This window comes from Balaenoptera ricei, chromosome 6 (genome assembly GCF_028023285.1).
Source record: "Balaenoptera ricei isolate mBalRic1 chromosome 6, mBalRic1.hap2, whole genome shotgun sequence".
NCBI lineage: Eukaryota > Metazoa > Chordata > Mammalia > Artiodactyla > Balaenopteridae > Balaenoptera > Balaenoptera ricei.
In genome coordinates, this window is record NC_082644.1 from 68,042,393 (window position 1) to 68,061,524 (window position 19,132).

Consider the following 19,132-nt stretch of genomic DNA (forward strand, 5'->3'; position numbering starts at 1 on the left):
ACTTGCTTATGCTTTGACATTAACTGTTGTCGAAATGCTGACGCTTTTGCATGTTAAAAAAAAAAAAAACAACCAGTTCAATAAATAAGGCCCAAGAAGAAGGTGAAGTGTCTCCCGGCTGTTACCCGGTTCTGGAGTTCTTTGACTCCCTGGTGCACGGGAAGGACTATGTGCTTGATCGCGTAGAGAGGGAGACACAAGCTCGGCCTTCGAATTGGCCAGCCTGGTGACCAGCGAGCCCGTCCCCCCTTCCCCCTCCCTCGCTCACACTCAGGAAGCAGCTGCCTACAGGCCGGCCCTCGCGGCCGCACACACATCCACTCTCCTCCCAGGCCGCCTCCCTCCCTCCCCCCTCCCTCCCCCCTCCCTCCCTCTTCCCCCTTCCCCTCTCCCTGCAGCCGCGTCCACACTGCGCCGCCAGGGCAGCCCAGAGCGTGGCGCGCACGGGCACCAGCGCTGGGGCCGCCACCACTGCCCCTCCCCGCAGCCTCGTTCGCTGCCCGCAGCCGTCTAGGCTCGCACCAGCGTCCTCCCGACGGAACCCGCCGAAAGCAATTAGCCAGCATCCCGCGCCGGCACCCAGAGGCACCCCCAGGCCCAGGGCGAGGATGAACAGGACGCGCGAGGCACAAAGTCGAAAGTCAACTTTTTAAAGATATTATTTGCTCCGTGTGTGTGTGTGTGTGTGTGTATGCGCGCGCGCGCGGGGGGGGGGCGGCAGAATGAGCTGATGCCGAGGGTACAGCCACCCCACTTCTGCCCCCTCCTCCCCCTGCCGCCGCTGCCCTAGCACACGCGCGCGCACACACGGCACTTGGGCCGGGTTTCCGCGCTCTGTCCCCCTGCTTGGATGGGAGTTTTCATTTCCGAAGGAGGCAGAGCCGGGGGAGCGCGCTGAAGGGCTGGAGCCCCAAGTTTCTCCTCGCCAGCGCTGGCCGCCCGCTGTCACTCGCTCAGGCTGGCCGGGGGAAGGGACCCGCACGCCAGGCTTTGTTGTGGAAATCCCGGTTACCTGGTAAGTGGATGCCATAGGAACTTTGCTCGCAGGCGAGAGACGGGAGAAGCCGGGCGCTTGAGAATGCGGGGGAGTTGCAACGCTCAGAGATACAAACTAGGTATTAGAACTGTTTCCACGCTGAGCGGGTGGCGTTCGCTCAGGTTTAAGAGTACGTGCACTCCAACACCCAGATTCTCTAAAAGATCTGTTTACTGAGATAGATAGCAATTCTCAATTAGGAGTCAAGCTGTGTTCTTGTCAGTTGCCTAAAAGCGTCGACTGAAGAAGACGGAGAGGAAATCAACAAGGTTTTAAAGTTTTTCTAATGAGTAAGACTTTTTTTGTGTTTGGCTTTTCTTCTAAACTATAGGGTCCAGAAGGCTACAAAATCAGGGCAAGTTACGGAACGCAAGGGCATGGTTGTGCACGCCACCCATGAGTCCCCACTGAAGGGAAACTTCGGAGAAGTGGGAATTGATGGGTTGACATGAGGTCTCTCGCGCTCACCGGGCTTTAGTTGCCTTTGCCAGTTCCACGTGTTTGTGGAGCTCTAACGAAGGCTGTTTTCCATGCTGTGCCTCACCCAAGCCCATGTCCCTCCCCATTGCTCCGGAGGTCCTCCGGTAGGGGGTACATTAACTCCTCTTGGGGACAGATCCAGCGACTCGCAGCCGCCAGGTCTTGTAACTGTAACTATAAACCCATGCCGCAAAATGCACAGATTCAGACGCGCACACTCCCCACCAGGTTTGTCACCTCGCGTTTACATTTTTATAGGGCCCGACAAAATGTCAGCACTGTTTGGAAAATGTCTCAGTCTCGGGGACTTTGTCCTGCGCACAACTCCAGTCCCTATAAATGACCCTGTGTGTATTTTGAAGTCGCCCGAGGCCGCTTTCTGGAAAGCGTGAGTGAGCAGCCGGCTTTCTCCTAAACACACACCTTGCCCAGAGCGACACTTCCAAGTTACTCACTGGAGTTGACAAGTCACTTCGGTGATGAGGAAGTCACCCAAATGTCTGGAAAACTTGGCCCTGACGGATTTGTCATCCTATGGATGATTCAATTAGGTACCTGTAGGGAGAAACTTTATGAAAGGTCATTTCTGGCTTCCCGAGTCGCACCCTCGACTTGGGGGTGTCTAAGAGGCAAGAAGTGAAAGAACAAGGATTAGGACGATAGCTGGGTGGGGGCTCCGGGCCGGCGGGAGCGTGCGCTCCCGGGAGCGGCGAGCAGGCTGCGACTTCCTCGGGATCCGGGATTGGGCCGGGCAGCGCGCTGCTCCCTGCCTCTTGGACTTCCCAGCCGCGGGCCAGCCGAGCGCTCATTCGGCCCCGACTTACTCAGGACTGGGTTGCACAACAGGAAGCCTGCACGAGTTTGTTTTGTTTTGTTGCGCTCGCTTGCGGACAAGGCCGAGGGTTAGGGGCAGAGGCGGCCAGGGAGTAACGGGGTCGCAGCAGCGCGTCCCCAGCAGGGCTTTGTCGCCTCTGCCCCCCCGGACCCGCCCCTCACTCCGCGCCAGAGAGCCGAGGGGCACGGTCCTCGGATCCCCGGTGGCCAAGATAGGGGGGTCATGAGCAGATAACGGCTGCCCTTCTCCTGTCCTGCCCCACACGCTTCTCCTTCGCCCGGCGGGTCCCCGGCACCTCTCCCGACCTCTCCAGCCCTCCTTCCTGCTGGAGAGCCCCCCCCCCCCCCTCGGTATTCCTCACCCTCTTGCTAGGCTTTCCCGGACATCAGCTGGGCCCTCATCCCAGCAGCATCTAAACCCAGGGCAGGGGGTGGGAGTGGAGGGTACTTCCGGAAACGCAGGGACTTGATAGCTGGAATTGCAGCCCCTTCTTTCAGAGAAGAGGGCTTTGCACCCTCTCCCCACCTACTTGCAGGACATAGCGTCGCCCCAGAGTTTGGGCCTGGGGCTCTGGAGTTTGAGAAGAGGAATGTTCTGCAGCTCCCCCCAGTGGACCAGTTCCCTTTAGGTTGTGGAAAGAGGGAATCTCAAGTATGATGGGATCTTGGTGATCACCTACGGATGAGGAAACAGACCCAGAGAGTTTTAGGAGTTTTGCCCAGGGCCTCAGAGCCAGTTGTCACAGTCGCAGGGCAGACACTCAAGTTTCCCAATTCCCAGTTCAGAGAGCATTCCTTGGCCGGAAGGTGAACTCAAGACAAATGCAGAGTCTCATTCTGTCCCTTCTGAAAGCTTTGATGAGTCATGATTTCTGCCTTGGGAGTTAGCCAGACGTCTGTTTCCCTCTCTGTAACATTTCTGACTGGACCTCCCTTTTTACATAAATGGGGAAACTTTTTTTTTTTTGTATAAAATTGATTTATATTGGTTTAAATTTTCCCGTTCCTTCTCTTCTCCCTCCTTCAAGTTTGCTTACAGTGAAGTGTGAAACAGGTGCAACCAGCAAAAGTTTGTAGAAAAAGGATCTGCCACAATGAATGTTTGAAGCCACTTAGAGACAGGAGAGTGTGATGTTATTTTTGCAGTTGGGAACTGTTGAAGTTTAATGATCTCCTTTGAATGCTTTATAGTTTTCATATGTTTTCACTAGTTGTCTATGCAGCCAGATTAGCCCTAACACTACCTTGGAAAGGAAGAGTGGGGGATTTCTTTTCCAGTTACTTTCAAACACCTTTCCTTGTTGGTAGTTGAAGTCCTTTCCTTTGTTACCCAGAGGACTCAGTAATCCTGCAGTGTGAATAGTTAAATCTAATTGCTGCTGTAACTCCATCTCTCCTTGGTTCACATTAGGCCAGTTTGAGAGAGCATCTTTTCTCTGGTTCCCGATACCATACAAGTTCCTTAATAGTAAAGGGTTTGTCAGAAATTGAATACTTGGGGGGTCGGTTGGTTTGCTTGGGAGGAACTGATCATGTACCAGCCCTGCCTTCATTTATATGGCAGAAAGTGGTCTTTCCATCATTTCAGAAGAGAGCTCAGTGTTCTCAGTCTTTTTTCTCTGAGTGTTCTTTCCTGCTAGTAAATTAATTTGAGGACGTTCTTTCCAGTGTTGTCTCTCTCATATTGTAGTTATTGATCTCTGGAGTTGGAATGTTAATTTGTAGTTCTTCCAGACTTCTTGAAGGAGATAATTCAGGAAGTGGCATCCTGTGCACATTCTCTTCCATGGAGAAGTCATTTTCTGTGTAATTATTTTCTGTAGAGGATATTATAAGGAAGATTGAAATACAAGACTTAACATTTAACTTTTCTCAAAGTTTGGTTGGCTCATAGACTCAATCAGGACTGAAAATAAATTTAAAACATAAATAAATGGCACATAGGAAATCTGTGCAATATAACCATGCTGCCTTACTCTTTCCAGGAGGATGAAACTTACAATAAAGTCTTTGAAATGACATTAACATGTAGTTTGATTAAAAGATGCTCAAATTCCAAGTTTTCCTAGTTTTCCACTTACTTTAGGCAGAGTTGACACAAAGTCCAAAATTTTTATTGAGATAAAATATTTTTATTGAGATAAAATAAAATATTGATAAAGTACATACATCTTAAGCTTGATGAATTTTCACAAACTGAGCACAACTGAATAACTAGCATCTGGATTAAGAAATGGAACATTACCAACACCCCAGAAACATCACTCTTACTCTCTTCTCATCACTATCTTCCCCCAGCCCTTCCAGTCACTGTGTTCTCCTCAAGAGTAATGACTGCCTTAACTTCTAAGAGATGTAATAATGTTGCCCGTCTTTTTAATACCTTATGTAAATGGGATAATTCAATATGCACCCTTGGGTCTGGCTTCTTTCACTGATATAACAACCTTTTAGTAGGTCAAATAATTTGGACTCCCCTTTAAAGTTTAGGGGAACATTTTGGCTTGCAGAAATTGGTTGGTCAGGCGTTACTTAATATGACAGAATTAAGGAAAAACGCTGACAGAAGCAGAAGCCCTATTCTCCATCCTAATGACTGTCTGATTAGGGAGACTGAACATGAGTGAAGCTGTAGAGTGAAGCCAGCTTAGGGTGAGCAAGGAGAATGCTGAGGAGCAGCTACCACCATGACAGCCCAGAATGCATTCGGCAGTCTCTCTGTTAGGGACAGCAACACCCCCCCCCCCCGCCCCCCGCAAAGAAGCGCCTGGGTGAAAGTACTGAAATGACTGTATTTGTTTTGTGACTTTTAGTTAGGATTTCTCATTGTTCACGAGTATGCCAAGGTAAAGACAAGAATAATATGCCGGCTCAGAAGAGTGAGATGGAGTTTTTATGCTGCGTTGTTCTAATAAAGAAAGGAATAGACTAGGAGGAATAGACCAGGAAGCACACAACTGTAATTAAACTGGTTCCACAAGGCACAGAGCGTAAGGTCCATGATTTTATGGTCACACCTTACTTAGACTATATTTATTCAGGCAATAAATGATAAATATAGGATATTAATATATAAATATATAATTATATATTTCATTTATACCATGCTTTTCAGTATAAATAAGCAGTACAGTGTGATAAATATAAATATATGTGCATAAATGTATATGAAAAGTCAATATGTATGACACAGGTAGTGTGAAAAATATAAATATATAGGTATAAAATAATCTGTGTACCTCTAAGGGCTGGGGAGAGTTCAAAGGTAATTTAGACACAGTCCTAAAACTTAATGAAATTAGAATTTAGACAGGAAGATGAAACATAGGCAAATAACTATAAGGCAATGCAGAAAGTTATGAATGTTAAAGGAGGTGTACATAGAGTGGAGTAGTCAACATTTATTGGATCCTTCTATGTACCAGACACTGTGCTAAACAAGTAACGTGCATTATCTCATTTAATATTCTGTAATGCTGTGAACTAGGTACAACAGTGTAATTCTCACCATTTTACAGATCAGAGACAGAGGGATTAAGAGAGGATCAGAGAAGGCCTAAGGTGGGGTGGGCCTGGAGGTTGAATAGAATCTGGATTTGGGGAAACAGAGGGCAAAAGAAGGGAGGAGGGGAAACACCACTCAGGTGGACTCAAAGGCAATATGTAGGATGAACAGAAACAAGGATCTAATCATGTTCTACTTTGGGAACAAAATCAGGGGATTTATTTGTAAAACTGGAATCATGAAGGCTCTAAGTAGTTGAGAGCAGACTTGAAGTAAAGAAAGCTTGTGGGGGCCATTCTTGTCTGACATGATCTCTTCAGGCCAAGAATGGGAACAACTACACATTCCTTCAGCTGCAGCAAGCCTTGCTGAACTGCAGATGGGCAGATAGGATTACAGTGCAAGATCAGACCCTGTCCCAGGCTACTTGATAAAAAGGTCAGGCTCTCTCAATGTCAGTTATTTCGGAAGTTCTGAGCCACATCTATGAAGTTTCATTTCTAGGTCTGCTGAATACTGTACACACAAAACTAACCAGATGCCAGGCCTATGTATGAATTCTTGTTATTCCTGTGTGTGAAGAAATGGATTAATGTTTTCTCAACCTTTGCAGCATGACCAATAGATTCCACTTCTGTCTGTAACTTGACTGAGTCATTCATGTAGGGTTTTTTTTTTTTTTTTTAAATAAATATGTTGTCATGTTGGTTAAGGGCCTAGTCATTGTTGTGGACATTCATACTTCCGCAGTGATGTCACCGAACATAATTTAACTTGTATAAAACTTCTGTCTACCAACAGCTAAAAATAGTTACATTGGTTACTTTTAAGCAATAACTACACTGAAGGAAAGAAATCACTCAGTTACACAAGTGATAGGGATAATTTAATATATTTGAATATTTTGTTTAATGAGTGCTGAATTCAATTTATTTCTAGAATCTTCCATAGGTAGATGTTTATTATCCTTTAGAATGTATAGTGAGTTTTAGCTTTGCAAATAGCTATTCACATGGGCTGAGTAGTTATTTATACATACTAGGTGACAAAGAATGTACTTTCATTTGCCATATTTTACAACCTGTGTATCTCCTTGTGTGAGGATGGATTTTTTTTTTTTTAAAGAAAAATCTCCAGCCAGTTACTTTTCTTTCATATTTCTGAAGAAGGCTTTGTGTCTCGAACCATGGCCATGTGGTGTTTGTTCACTCTTTGCAATTCAGGTAATTAATTCAGTGGTGACATCACTGGGAATGTGTTCGTTTTTCCATTTCAAATTCCTCTTCATAGGATCTGATGGTTAACTCGTATTAAGAACAGATTTCAAAAAAACTCAGTTCTCAAAGGCAGTTAGTTATGTGTTAATTTATACTTTCCCTCTTTATCACTGTAAAAGTGAAGTTTTATTCCAGGGAAGGTCATGTACCCTTTACAACCAGGAAGATATAAAATTGTCAGTCATTTTGATCCTGATTCTGGTAGTCAGTTGGTTAATTGATATTTGTAGAGCACAGTTGATCAGTTGATACTAAATAAAAGATAAAGTGAAAGATAACAGTGGTAGGAGTGTAGCTTTGTGTGATTTAAGCCTTATTTTTCATAAAGCTAAAAATGTCAAACATTTAGATCTTTTCTTCATTACGGCTGTATTACGGTATTTGTTTTACTTTGGTTGTTTAATTCTGTCTATGTCTACAGATATTCCTGGTAAGTACCTGGGCAGGCAGATAGTCCAAATGCTTCCATAACAGTAGCTTTTATGCTTTTTTGTCTGTAACCCACCAGAAAATAGATTTTTTATCTTACCCAGAATACACTATATGCATATAGATATGCAGACATATACACCCACAAATCATTAAAAGGAAACAATTCTTAACCATTAATATATTTGATGCACATTGATAGCTTCTATTTTATTCTAGTTGGTTCTATTTCATTAAAAAAATGTTTTGCCATTGAATAATTGATTTCAGGGCTCACCAATGGATTGCCATCAATTTGAAAAACAGTGCTTTAGACACATTACTTTGTTAAACATAGATCTAGGAACTTATGGCCCGTATTCACCTTGGGCCAGTGCATGGGTCAAGGCATGGTTACCTTTCTGAACTTACCTATGTTTGTCTCAAAAATCTTTTTGGTTTCAAGTTTGTTCTCATTCTGTGTGATTTCTTGCAGCTGACTAAGGGAATCCCTAACTATCCCCTCTCTGTTGCTGTTTTTTGGTAGGGCCATATTTTTCTAGAACTTTCTGTACTCATTGATGAGTTCATGACTGAGGCAAAGTTGATGAAACACTTGTAGGTAATTGCTACTAAAAATAGTGACATTTAGTAAGTTAGGGGGATATGAGAGTTGCATAGATGCATTGAAGTGTGGAAAGTAGATTCTAAGAGAGGTTATTGAACTTCTAATAATGCCCTCCAGCAGTAATTTCCTGAAGGTTCTGAATTTCTTCCAGAAATCCGTAATCACTAGCATCGTGTGGAATGTTCTCAATGCTGCTTCTCATTTTTAAGTTAGGATTAACTAACTACAGAATAAATTCCTGCATTAGATTTGGTCATTTTTTAGCACTCCCTTCCCCTCCCCTCCACTCTCCTCTCCTTCTTTCTGTCCCTCTTCTCCCTTTCCCTTCTCTTCCTTTCCTCAGTGTCCTGTCCATATTTACTACCCACATTTTTAGTATTGTAGCCACTAATTTGATTAAAAAGGCACTGCCAGATATTTTACTCCATAAATTTAGGGAAGATTATTTTTATTTTTGAGAAAATTTTATATAAAAAAGTTAAAATGTGTATATCTCTAATTTGATAGCAAAGGGTTGTAATCACAGATTAAAACAGAGTCAGGAATTCTATTAGATGGGATCCATAAGTTCATTATATTATCTTTTCTGAGTGGTCTTTGGTAGAATGGTCTTGAATTTCTGAAGGGAACACTGATCTGTCTTCATACTTTTAAGTGAAGTATGGTATTACTCAAAGCTAAACTTCTTTGATTTCATTTTATTGGTGATTATATTGCTTGAGTAATAGCTATAAACATCTTAGTATTCAAAATAAATATGTTAATATTCTCAAATTACCTATATTAGACCTTGGGAGTGCCCAAGTGACTATATGGTCTATATGTACTGGTTACAAGGTGTAACCAACCTAAGTTTCCACTCCACATCCCAAATGTGGAATTATTCCATCCCTGTTTCTGTGTAACTTCTGTTGTAAAGTCTGTGAGTCTGTCAGTCTCACTGTATAAAGATATGAAAACACAGAAATGATCAACTAAACTTTGTTGCTGGTTACTTAATATACTTTAAATTTAGAGAAATGATATTGTATACATCCAATGCATTTCCTCTATAGTATCCTCCAGCTTCACAGGCACATGTTTGCACTTTCCTCTTGTTAAAATTGCAGACAAGAATAATTTTGATTTATTGGTGACATCTAATATAGCTGTGTTTATATTGTTGCCAATAAAATGACTTACACGATTGGTTTTTGTTTATACAATCTTTTCTGAGGAGTCAGTCACCTGTGTTAGGACAAGGTACATTCTGCTTATTAGAATGAACTCCTAGGATCTAAGAACATTCAGCTCTATCTGTCCTTGATTGAATTGCAAAATGTGCTTCACACTGCAGCCGTGCATGAGAATAACTTATATTATCTATCAATAGGCTTTTCATTTCTATATTCTTGTGGCTACAGAGCTGTAACTAGAGAAACCCATGGGAATAGCACGGGCCTATTAGCGATCAAGGCAGTGATGTTGAAAAGGCAATGTTAATGAAATTATACAATCATTAACCCAAAGGGGGAAAAATAAAAAGAATCAATAAAAACTCTATTTTAGATGGTTTAGACGTATATATATAAGAAGCCAGCCCAGGAGCAGTTTGTTTGCTGACCAGCATTTCGTGTCTCATTATCAGGTTTTCTATGCAGGGTAAGACGTGCTTGTGGCATAAGGAATGGAAAATGTAACAAAGGCTAAATGTAGCCTAAGGAAATGAAATGATGTATGAAAATTAATAATTAACTGGCTCATCAGATGAATTATGACTCTAGATGAGTCTATTAATAATATTAACTAAGAAAGGGCTTTTGGCTGTAAATAGACATTATGGAACTCGTGTTTTTGGAATTTTCTTGAAGGGATGAGTTAACATTGTTCTGTGTAATCTTTTAATCCACAAGGCACAGTGCCTCGAGCTTTGGGTAGAAGGTAGAGTCATGATCTTGTATTTTGATTAAAGTCATAGCTTTTCCAGAAATCTAATGAAATTATCATTAAGTGATTTTGTGCCTTGGTTTCCTTAGGAGTTAAGTAACTTCCTCTCTGACTTGACTTACAAGAATGTGTTTTAAGAATTTTCAAGTGGCCGAAAGGAAAGATTTATTAACCTATGTTGACTCATATAGCAGAATGAATGAACATTTTCATTGTTTGAACCAAAGGAGTATTAAAAATCTAAATGTATTAATATGTCAGATCCGAAGTACCCTAAATTTATACTTCCAGGCGTTCCATGCTTTTTCTTTTTCTTCCTTTTTTCTGTTGATGCCTGGGTTTAGAGTAGTTGGATGGAGGACAGAGGAGAAAGTAATGGTGGAGAACTTGATTAAGTTTTTAAATAGAAAGATGCTCTTCCAGTGGAATCCTACCAGTCAGGTTTTGATAGTGATTAGTTGTGATTTTACTTTCTGGCAAAGTGTAGGAAAATTTGACCCCAGTGTTCATTTTTCAAGGTGGGTGTTGTCTTTCAGCACATCGCTGATGTGATGGAGACAGTAGAGATTACTGTTATTTTTGCTTTCATATCCACCCAATCCCTTTGATTTAAGTGCCATAGGTATAAAAATCTACATATTTATCCTTCATCATAGTTAATGAGTATTTTCCATAATCTTCCTTTTCTTAATTACCTGGAAGAACAAAATTTCAAGTGATTATCACCAAATTCTTCATTTTGTGGATGAAAAACTGTCCAGAGATGTTATAAATGATTTGCCACAATTAGAACTCAGGTGTCCTAACTTCTAGTTGAGTACTCTGTTCACTCCGACTCAGTGAGGATGGGTCTTTCTTAAAAGTTAGCTGTTTATTCCTTTTTTGTTACCAAGTGAGCTTAGAATTATATATGATCATATGACCTGGCCAAAATGCACGTAAAATATTATATAATATGAATAAACAAATTGATTTTTAAATTCTGGTGTCTAATGCTTAAAAAATCCGTTGGTGTAATTAATGCGAAAACTGGATTATTTGGCATATTTTCTCATACAGTTTATTTTATTTTTGTCTTGAGGCTGGTTTTCCTCAGCTCACACACCATTGACCTATTGGTTTTTCTTTATGGTATTAATCACTTTACTTTCTGGCTATTGCTTTTTTAGTAATAAAATTTAAGTACATTTTTGTTGTTGTTTTTACTTTCACCCTAAAGCTATTTAAAACAGGAGTGTGGTTTATAAAAAATAAAAATAAAATAAATATCTGGGCAGGTATGAGTTCTGATAATTAAGTTCTCAGTTCTTTAATTATTTTTCCTTGTTACAAACTCACCTTCTTAATGATCTAACCTAATGCTAAGTACTTACTTACATGTTTTTACCCAGATTTTTCATGAGAATTCCTGCTTATATATGATCTTGCTGCCAAAATCGACTCCCTTATTTTTAAAAAACCTGGAAATGGGCATAGTCTGCAAATCTGCAGAAACTTGTCACTTGGCCCATGGTCTTAGTGACTCATATTTCCAGTCATATTGGATAATTCCTCATTTTCAACAAATTGCCAATACAACATATTTATTTTGCCTTTTTTTTTTTTTTTCGGTTGGTACTGAATAAGTGCTTTCTTCTGCAGGGTTCAAAGTGCCTCAGAAAACACTGTTTTTTTCAATGAATGGAGAATAGATGGCCAATATCATCTGGCAAAGTACAGAGACATTAAATGACTCTTGCCCACAATCAACCAGTGAATCAACAGACCAGCTGGTAGTATACTTGAATTCTTCTAAATGGATGCAGCAGAAAAGGCATTGGAATTTTTCCAGCATTAAAAAAAAAACTTACAGCCAGTCTGATACCAGGGTTCATTTCTTATTGTTCCATAAACAAACTTAAATGATGCAGTTTTAGATAATCTGCATTAGATTTATTTGTCCCTTCTTGGCCACTGTAGTGGAGGGAAGGACAGGAGTGAGACCTAGGATTGTTTCCGAGGAGGCATGTCAGTATTAAATGTGGCAGACTGATAGAATTCTTAATAAAATGGAGACTTGATAAAGGTGAAGAAAACATTCCAGATTTATATTGTTGGTAATTTTGGAAGTTCCTCAACATATGGGCATACACAGTCAACTTTGCAGAAGGCACAGTGAGTGCTTGGCTTTAAAATTAAATACTACAGGTTTCCCCTGCTATCTGAAAGTAGAGTGTTCCTATGAAATCTTTCATCAGCTGAAATGGCATAAAACAAAGAAGCAATTACCTTAGGACACATGTTGCTAAGGGATGCACAAAATAAACTGAGATAAAGCACAGATGCTCACAGACCCAGTTCAACGCTCTGGAGGCTTGAAGTTGAGATGCTGAGCGTAGTTCCCAGCGAAGGAGCACTCTCACTGCTTGGGGTGAGTACTGCCTCTATAATGGCCCCCTGCAGAACAAATGCTAAAGCTGTTTTTGCTTTTCACCTTTTTTCATAAAAGTGAAAATCCTCCTCAAATTTCTTTTGGTTAGTGAAAACAGGTAGTTAGGTAAGTTTTGTAAAAGCAAAGTGGCGTAAGTTGAAATGTTGAAAAGCAAGGGATACCTGTATTTTTTATTTTCTAAAACAATAAAAAAAAAAATTCTTCACAAAAGGTTTGCTGTCCTTGATATCTTGTACTTGATGATTTATGGAGCATTCATTTGGGAGTTGAGTTGGAAATATTCTTCTAAGACATTGAGTGGATCATAGAGAAAAAGTAGGAATCATCCAGTTCAGGATATCTGGCCATTACTACTTTGCATTCAGTCTGTATTTCTTGTGTTTGTTCAGCTTTGGCTTCTTTCCATGACTATCATGTCTGTATAAAAGAATACAGATTGTGACTATGTCGGTCATTTATTTGGAGTAGTGGCACTTAGTCACGTTATTACACATATTTTGGGGAACTGTTGATCAAGGGAGGAAAAGGCCTTTCCTAACGATTTATAACCAGGGAGTACTGACATTATTATATATGGATGGATGATGATGTCCTGTGGCCATGTCACTACTTTTGGTTCTCCCTCTGCCACTTGAGGAAGGGAGTGGTAGGATGGCAGATGGAAGCTTCATGGAACTACTGTCAGTTTACTGTGTGTGGTGCATGATGAACATACTCGCCTTTAGAAGGGTTGTTTTGTCCTTATGCTTTCCATATAGCGTTTCACACAGGCTTTTCCTTTTCTAGGATCTTACTGGAAGGTAAGAGTATTGTGATGTTGATTCTATTTCCATCCTTATAACTCAGGATCAGTATAGAACCAAGACTCTAACGCTGCTGTGAATATTTGGATATATGGATATATGAAGCCTTTGTGAGATTCCCATGCCTATCTTTATCCTTTGTAAATCTAGGGACTGTGAAAAAGATTGCTCATAGAGTAAAAATCTGACATGGTTTAATGTCCTCATAATCTCTTTTAGAGGTTATATCGGCTTTTAAAAAATTTTTTTTAATTAATTTATTTTTGGCTGCACTGGGTCTTGGTTGCTGTGCAGCTTTCTCTAGTTGCGGTGAGCGGGGGCTACTCTTTGTTGCGGTGTGCGGGCCTCTCATTGCGGTGGCTTCTCCTCTTGCGGAGCACAGGCTCTAGGCGCGCGGGCTCTCGTAGTTGTGGCTCACGGGCTCTAGAGCACAGGCTCAGTAGTTGTGGCGCATGGGCTTAGTTGCTCCGCGGCATGTGGGATCTTCCCGGACCAGAACTCGAACCCATGTTCCCTGCATTGGCAGGCGGATTCTTAACCACTGCACCACCAGGGAAGCCCTGTGTTGGCTTTTTGTTTGTTTACTGGAATCTTTGAAGCACTAGTCTCACAGCTCATGAAGGTGATGCTTTTGGGTTTCCCAGGATGCACTGTAGCAAATGTGAACTAGTACAGACAAATCCTCTACGGAGCAAAATAAGTTTCATTTTGCAAGCTGGCACCAGTAGATTGGATATAGTTGCCAAGAGCACCGTATTGAGAAGGGTTCAGTGGCAAAAAAAACAATGCAGTGATCCATAATCCATGTCTACCACGAGTGCAGGAGGGGAGAGTGCCTGCCAATGAACCATGTATTCGATAACCCTGTTCTACATAAAAGACCGTTTTGCTGAGAGTGCTTCTTTTCTTCCTGATATGAATGCTACACAGGTTGAAAACTCATTGTAATTTATTTTCCTTTTTACTTTTAAAAATGCCTGCATTTATTTTTTTAAACAGGCTAATAAACCACACCATGGATAACTTATTGGACTTTGACTGAAAGGAATCATTAGTGTCATTGGATATTTGACCAACCTGGCTACAGGTTTTGTCAGAATGAATGGAAGGTCATGCAGCATGAATCTCCACCGGACATCAGGAACCCCACAGGGGCCTGGGATGGTCAGTGGCCAACACATTCCTCCCATTCGAGCCCACTCGGGGACTCCTGGCCCCTCGTCCTGTGGCAGCACACCAAGCCCTGCCATTGGAAGCCTTGCTAACAGCCTCCATCTCAAGATGCCCTCAGGAGGAGGGATGGCTCCTCAGAGCAACATGAATGAGAGCCCCATCCATCTGCCTGCCTTGAGCCCCAGGAGACAAGTGCTCACCAGTGGGAAGCCACGTTTCCAGGTCACCCAGACTGGAGGCATGTCAGGGCCACACACTTTAAAGCCAAAGCAACAGGAGTTTGGAAGCCCCTTTCCTCCAAAATCTGGGAAAGGTAGGATTGTCTTTTTGGGATCTTTTAAAAGTGGACACTATTTTTTTTCTCCTCCTTGTCTCTTCTCTGCCAGCAAATCCAATGGAAAAATACATGATTCAGTGTCAGGGTCAAAGTTGATAGTCTCATAATGATATGTAGCTTTCTAGGAAAGGATGTGGACGTGTACCACATGTACATACTTGTGAGGGTGAGGGCACCACAGTGGTAAATGTGTCATCTCATGGGACTGTGAAATAGAGTGGAAGATGAGATAGAAAGATTGGAAACAGGGAGGTAGGGTGGGTGGTGGCAGAGGAAGGGCAAGAGCAAGTTTAGTATGATCCTGCCCTCTGGATACACAAAGCTCTGCCTTGGCTTACCAGGGGCTGGATTCTGCAGGCCATGGAGGAGATGGGTGGCTGGAACTGTCATTATGTTAGTTGGATGCTAGAAGAAAGGTGGTGTTTGGAAGGAAAAGGATTAAAAAGGGAGAAATTTTAATAGCCAATAAAATGAGGAACTAGTACAGAAAATGATAAAAAAATTATTCTAAGAGCAAAGCCTATAATTTAAAAAAATTTTTATTTATTTTTATTTATTCATTTTTGGCTGCATTGGGTCTTTGTTGCTGTGCGCAGGCTTTCTCTAGTTGCGGTGAGCAGGGGTGCTACTCTTCATTGCGGTGTGCATGCTTCTCCTTGTGGTGGCTTCTCTTGTTGCGGAGCACAGGCTCTAGGCATGCGGGCTTCAGTAGTTGTGGCACGAGGGCTCACTAGTTGTGGCTCACGGGCTCTAGAGCGCAGGCTCAGTAGTGGTGGCGCACGGGCTTAGTTGCTCCGTGGCACATGGGATCTTCCTGGACCAGGGATCGAACCTGTGTCCCCTGCATCGGCAGGTGGATTCTTAACCACTGCACCACCAGGGAAGTCCCTAAACCTATAATTTTTATAATACAGCTAGTGACGAGAGAAGGCAGCTAGAAGAGTATAATGAAAAGATGTATTTTTGTGCTTGTTGAGAACTAGAAAAAACTTGTTAATTTGAAATGCAGAGAGAATGCTTTTAATTCAGCAGTGTTTGAATTACCATACGTTTTAAATTAAGAATAGTTTTTGGAGAATAACAAATTATTTGAGTGACATGCTCTCTCTAGAAACTGTTGTTGACTTAATGAGGTTATATTGCTAATGATATGTGTATTGGGTCTAGAAAAAGAAGGAGTATGTATCCCATGTAAAATATAGCTTTGTTATATAAAATAGCATGATTATATATTCCTTTAGGTATTTTTAGCATTTAGTTTTAAATGTTTATACTAAGTGTTTATACCACCAAATAACATTACTAGCAGCCTTGTGAGTAGCCATTCACCCAGTTAACTCATAACTTATCCAATTATGATGAATGATGATTTATATCAGGCAAGTAACCCAAAAGTTGCTTGTTTTAGTGTCTGTGTATTTCTGTTTATGGAGAAGTTGATATAAATGGATAGATTAAAAAAAAAAAAAGTAAACATGTGTAACTTTTTTCTTTTCTTTTTTTACTTACTTTGGTGTAGGCTTGGTTTTGAGGTGTTTTATTTCTCAGAGCTACTGATATTTAGTGTAAGTATAGGAAAAATTTTCCCTGGGGGCTGCATCTAAAATAGCTCTGTCATTGTCGGGTTGCTATGTTCATGACATGGCAAGCTAAGGTTCTTAATGTCAAGCTCATGTGTTTGTATTTTCAGGGACTGAGGCCCAGTAAAATCTTTCAGCTCATGCTTGACTAGTGAACTGTAGCTTGCTTTTATATATCCTTGTGTTTGAAATCCTGACTGGTAATAATAATGGTGATAATATTAATAACTTGCACTTATTATATCATAACTTAGCATGTGTCAGGCACCACGTTAAGTGCTTTCCAATACATAGTCTCAGTTATTCCTCACGACAGCCCTGAGTTGTATGCTATTTTTGATTAACTGATAAGGGAGCTAAGGTCTAGAAAGAATAAGTAACATAAGCCCTGCCAGGCAATAAGGAGTTTGGGAATATTACCTTAATAGTGATTAGAAGTGGTGGTTATAATTATAATCGTAGTTTATAAAAAATGCTTCAGGTACTTAAGGAATAACGAACTCTCAGGGTTAATACATCTTGGAACTCATGTAAAAATTAGCACTGCTTCCTGATTCTCTTCTTTTCTGTTTTCTGGCTCCTTGCTCAGCTTACAAGTTTGCAGTGCCTGTTCTGGATCTGCATGATTGGGACATGCATGGGCATGGGTAAGGGGTTGAGGACAACTGTATTATTATTCCCCCTTGCCTTGCAGCTTGGATACCGCTAGTGGTCTGGATGGTGCCAGGAGTGGCTGAATGTGTCCCTTTCAGATCTTGGATAACAGTTCCTAAACTAAGCCAGTAACTGTTTGAGAATGGTGATCTGGGACTGTTTGAGCTTCATCCAATCATTTGCTCTACAAATAATTATTGAGCATATGTTATGGGTGAGCCACTGTTTTGGAGATATAATAGCCAATAAAACATAGTCCTGGCCCTCAAGGAGTTGAGAACTCAGAAAAAATAAATGGACAGTTAGAATAAAGCATAGTTAAGGCTCTGGTAGAGATACAGTCAGGGTGATGTGGCAACATTTGGAGGGGTTCCCAGCCAGTGCTTGAAAAGTGGATCTGGGAGGAGAGTAGGGTATCTAGGCAGACACCTGAAGGATGAGGAGCTAGCCTTACAGTCATGGAAGAGTATGTCCTCTGTGTGTGTGTGAAGGGGCAGGGGCTGTCTGGAACTTAGTCTGGGTAGGGAGAAAAGCACGCTCAAAACCTGGAGGGGAGAGATCATGGTGCATTTCATGGACTTCTATCTGGTTTCACATTGAGGGGAGGTGCGGAGACTCTGGTAAGAGATGAGGCTGGAAAAGAATAAGCAGTAGCCAGATGAAGGGTCGTGAGTGCCATACCAAGGAGTTTGGATCTATCTTGAGGACACTGGCAAGCTGTGGAAGGATTTTAACCTAGGGGATGATGTGATAAACTTGAGGTTGACATCTCTCCCTGATTTTGCCACTGCTTTCCCATGCACTATTGACAGTGTCATGATCCAAAAGGATAAGTGCCAAAGAACCTGTGACTCTGTGGGTGTATTAGGGTTCTCCAGAGAAACAGAACCAATAGGAGGTGTATCTATTGATATATATCTATTTATTTTTCTGTATATCTCCGATAGAATAAGTTACCTGGGGATTGTCATACAGACAGACATCTGACTTTTTGAAGACTCGAAAATTTCCAGCGGGAGCCTCATGAGAAATATAAACTTGATTGTAATGTTTATGTTACTTAAGGATTGAGTTCTGCTCATATAAAAACTCAAATAACCATGGCTTTAACACTGTAGGGTGTGGTTCCCAAATAGTGTGCCGAGGGCACTGGGGTACCACAGGAGACTCAGAGGGAGCCACGAGATATTTTAAAGTTTGCAGGAAACATGGGATATGTGACATCCCTGAACACCAGGCAGACCACTAGTTTGAGGAGGCTTACAGTTTCACCATAAGATTGCAGTATGTTCTTTTTGATGATATTGTACCTTTGAGAAACTACATATTTGGTAGTTGTGATTAAAAAAAGCAAGTAGTTTGTACATTCATGTTCAGAGCAACATTTTTCACAATAGCTAAAGGTAGAAATAACCCAAGTATACATCAGTGTATGAATGGGTAAACAAAATGTGTTATATCTATACAATGGAATATTATTCAGCCTTCAAATGGAAGGAAATTCTGTTATATGCTACAACATGGATGAACCTTTAAGACATGCTAGTGAAATATGCCAGACACAAAAGGACAAATACTGTATGATTCCTCTTACATGAGGCTCCTAAAATAGTCATAGAGACAGGAAGTAGAATGGTGGTTACTGTGGATTAGGGGAGGAGAGAATGGGGAGCTATAGTTTAATGGGTACAGAGTTTCAGTTTGGGAAGCTGAAAAGTGGTGATGATTGTACAACAGTGTGAATATATTTAATGCCACTAAACTGTACACTTAAGAAATGGTTAAGATGGTAAATTTTATGTTATGTATATTTTACCACAATAAAAAAAGCACATACTAAGTGAAAATCAATGTGGACTAGGAGATGAAGGTGGTGATGTCCAATCTGATTCCAAGGTTTGAGAAGTAGTAGAAGGCATAATTGAAATGCACATCCCATTAGTAATTGTAGTTATTTAAAAATGAAATAAAAATGCTTTTTTAAAAATTGATGTGTTATTTTTTCAGACAGCTAATAAGTTATTAGTACATAATTACTATTCAGTTATTGATACCTAACT

The 19,132-nt window shown here is 41.3% G+C and overlaps 1 protein-coding gene across 3 annotated transcripts in view; it reads left to right on the forward strand.

Moving 5' to 3' along the window:
• Nucleotides 1–730: 730 nt before the first annotated feature.
• Nucleotides 731–19,132, forward strand: part of GLIS3 (GLIS family zinc finger 3) — a 510,670-nt gene continuing 492,268 nt past the window's right edge. For 2 of the 3 annotated variants that reach the window (XM_059924792.1, XM_059924791.1), the window contains exons 1-2: nt 926–1,015; nt 14,328–14,814. In XM_059924792.1, the coding sequence (XP_059780775.1) occupies nt 14,427–14,814 (388 nt within the window). In that variant the 5' untranslated portion in view covers nt 926–1,015; nt 14,328–14,426. Of the gene's footprint in view, nt 1,016–14,327; nt 14,815–19,132 lie in introns of all 3 variants that reach the window. The other variant, XM_059924793.1, reaches the window with a different exon arrangement.